Genomic DNA, 2,428 nt, shown 5'->3' with positions numbered 1-2,428 from the left:
AAGTGTATCGTTGCCATCACCGATTGTTTTGACGAATGAGTTTTTGAACGGTATCTGTAGTTCTTCTAAAGCTCTACCTGCATTGATAATGTTACACCAAGCACTTGAAGGTTTTGAAAGAGAGCTTGCACTCTCCGTGAATAAACCTCTACACGAACCATAGATGCTACGGATTAAGTTAGCCCAAATGGAATCGTTTCGGTTTTGAACCTCCACCACCATTTGCCTAACAAAGAAAGATTTTTCCCCTTTAAACTCCCAATATTTAACCCCCCGTTCCCGAAAGTGTTTAAAACGTTTTCCCATTTTACCCACGAGATTTTTTACCCCGTATCCGAACCGCCCCAAAAGAAACCTCTCCTAATACTCTCGAGAATTTTTAACACACTAGGCAGAGCGAGGAAAAGCGAAAAATAATACAACGGAAGACTATTAAGAACCGATTTGATTAGGACTACTCTACCTCCAACTGACAACGAACGCATTTTCCAACTTGATAGGCGTGTTTTGAACTTATCTATCACCAGAGCCCAATCTCTAGTCTTTTTCATTTTTGAACCAATTGGCAACCCGAGGTAAACGAAGGGGAGTTTGCCAACTTGACATCCGATATATCTGGCAATTCGGTTTGCTTCCGAGAAATCAACACCAACCCCATAAATACAATTTTTTTGAAAATTTACTTTTAAGCCCGAAGATAATTCAAAACATTTGAGTAGTTTCTCAAATTAAGAGCGTTTATTCTACTCCATTCACCAAAGAAGATGGTGTCATCTGCATATTGTAAATGTGAAACATTCACATTATTAGCACCCACTTTCAACCCCTTAAAAAGACCCTTTTCAATCGCCGCTTTTGCAAGTATACTCAAACCTTCCTCCGCAATAATGAATAAAAAAGGGGATAAAGGATCTCCTTGACGAACACCACGGCTAAGAGAAAATTCGTCCGTAGGAGAGCCATTAACAAGAATAGAGATGGTAGTGGATTTAAGGCACGAATTTATCCATTTAATCCACTTTTCCCCGAAGCCCATGCTCTTCATTACCTCAAATAAGAATTGTCAATTGAGGCTGTCGAACGCCTTCTCGAAATCAACCTTAAAAATTAATCCTTTCTTTCGGTTCGCCTTCAAATAGTCTATTGTCTCGTTTGCAATTAAAACTCCATCGAGAATGAAATGCCCTTCTAAAAAAGCGCTTTGTTCTAAGCCAACCAATGAAGGTAAAACTTTTCAAAGCCGGTTTGAAAGGATCTTAGCCACAATCTTATAGTAACTACCTATTAAACTAATAGGTCGAAAGTCACCTAGCCCCATCGAATCCGATTTTTTTGGGATTAAAGTGACAAAGGAAGCATTGCATCCTCGAGAAATGTCACCCGTATCCCAAAACTATTCGATTGCCTCTACCAATTCTTTTTTAATCACGTCCCAAAAAATTTTGAAAAAGTGCATGTTAAAACCATCGGGCCCCGGGAATTTCGTACTACCGCATTCTAGGATGGCTTCACGAATTTCATTCTCAAGAATGGGCATTTCTAGGGCCTCGGTGTAGTGACCCGAACTTTTTCATGTTTATATATATTAAATTAAATTGATATTTATATGATTAAGTGTTTCCAACATGTTAAGCAATCAAACTTGTTAAGACTTGATTAATTGAAATAGGTTTTATATAGACAATTGACCACCCAAGTTGACCGGTGATTCACGAACGTTAAAACTTGTAAAAACTATATGATGTCATATATATGGATATATATATAGTTAACATGGTATTATGATAAGTAAACATATCATTAAGTATACTAACAATGAACTACATATGTAAAAACAAGACTACTAACTTAATGATTTCGAAACGAGACATATATGTAACGATTATCGTTGTAACGATATTTAATTGTATATATATCATATTAAGATATATTAATATATCATAATATCATGATAATGTAATAATTTAACATCTCATTTGATATAATAAATAATGGGTTAACAACACTTAACAGGATCGTTAACCTAAAGGCTTTAAAACAACATTTACATGTAACGACTAACGATGACTTAACGACTCAGTTAAAATGTATATACATGTAGTGTTTTAATATGTATTTATACACTTTTGAAAGACTTCAAGACACTTATCAAAATACTTCTACTTAACAAAAATGCTTACAATTACATCCTCGTTCAGTTTCATCAACAATTCTACTTGTATGCACCCGTATTCGTACTCGTACAATACACAGCTTTTAGATGTATGTACTATTGATATATACACTCCAATGATCAGCTCTTAGAAGCCCATGTGAGTCACCTAACACATGTGAGAACCATCATTTGGTAACTAGCATGAAATATCTCATAAAATTACAAAAATATTAGTAATCATTCATGACTTATTTACATGTAAACAAAATTACA

General features: G+C 35.1%; 1 protein-coding gene across 1 annotated transcript; it reads right to left on the bottom strand.

Moving 5' to 3' along the window:
- Positions 1-685: 685 nt before the first annotated feature.
- On the bottom strand, positions 686-1,045 carry LOC139849818 (uncharacterized mitochondrial protein AtMg01250-like). Its single transcript, XM_071839440.1, has one exon. The coding sequence runs from the start codon at positions 1,043-1,045 to the stop codon at positions 686-688; it is 360 nt and encodes a 119-aa protein (XP_071695541.1).
- Between the last annotated feature and the right edge of the window lie 1,383 nt (positions 1,046-2,428).

The sequence above is a fragment of the Rutidosis leptorrhynchoides genome, chromosome 5 (assembly GCF_046630445.1).
Source record: "Rutidosis leptorrhynchoides isolate AG116_Rl617_1_P2 chromosome 5, CSIRO_AGI_Rlap_v1, whole genome shotgun sequence".
Lineage (NCBI taxonomy): Eukaryota > Viridiplantae > Streptophyta > Magnoliopsida > Asterales > Asteraceae > Rutidosis > Rutidosis leptorrhynchoides.
Note: the sequence above shows the minus strand (reverse complement) of the source record. Positions and strands in the feature narration are given on the sequence as shown.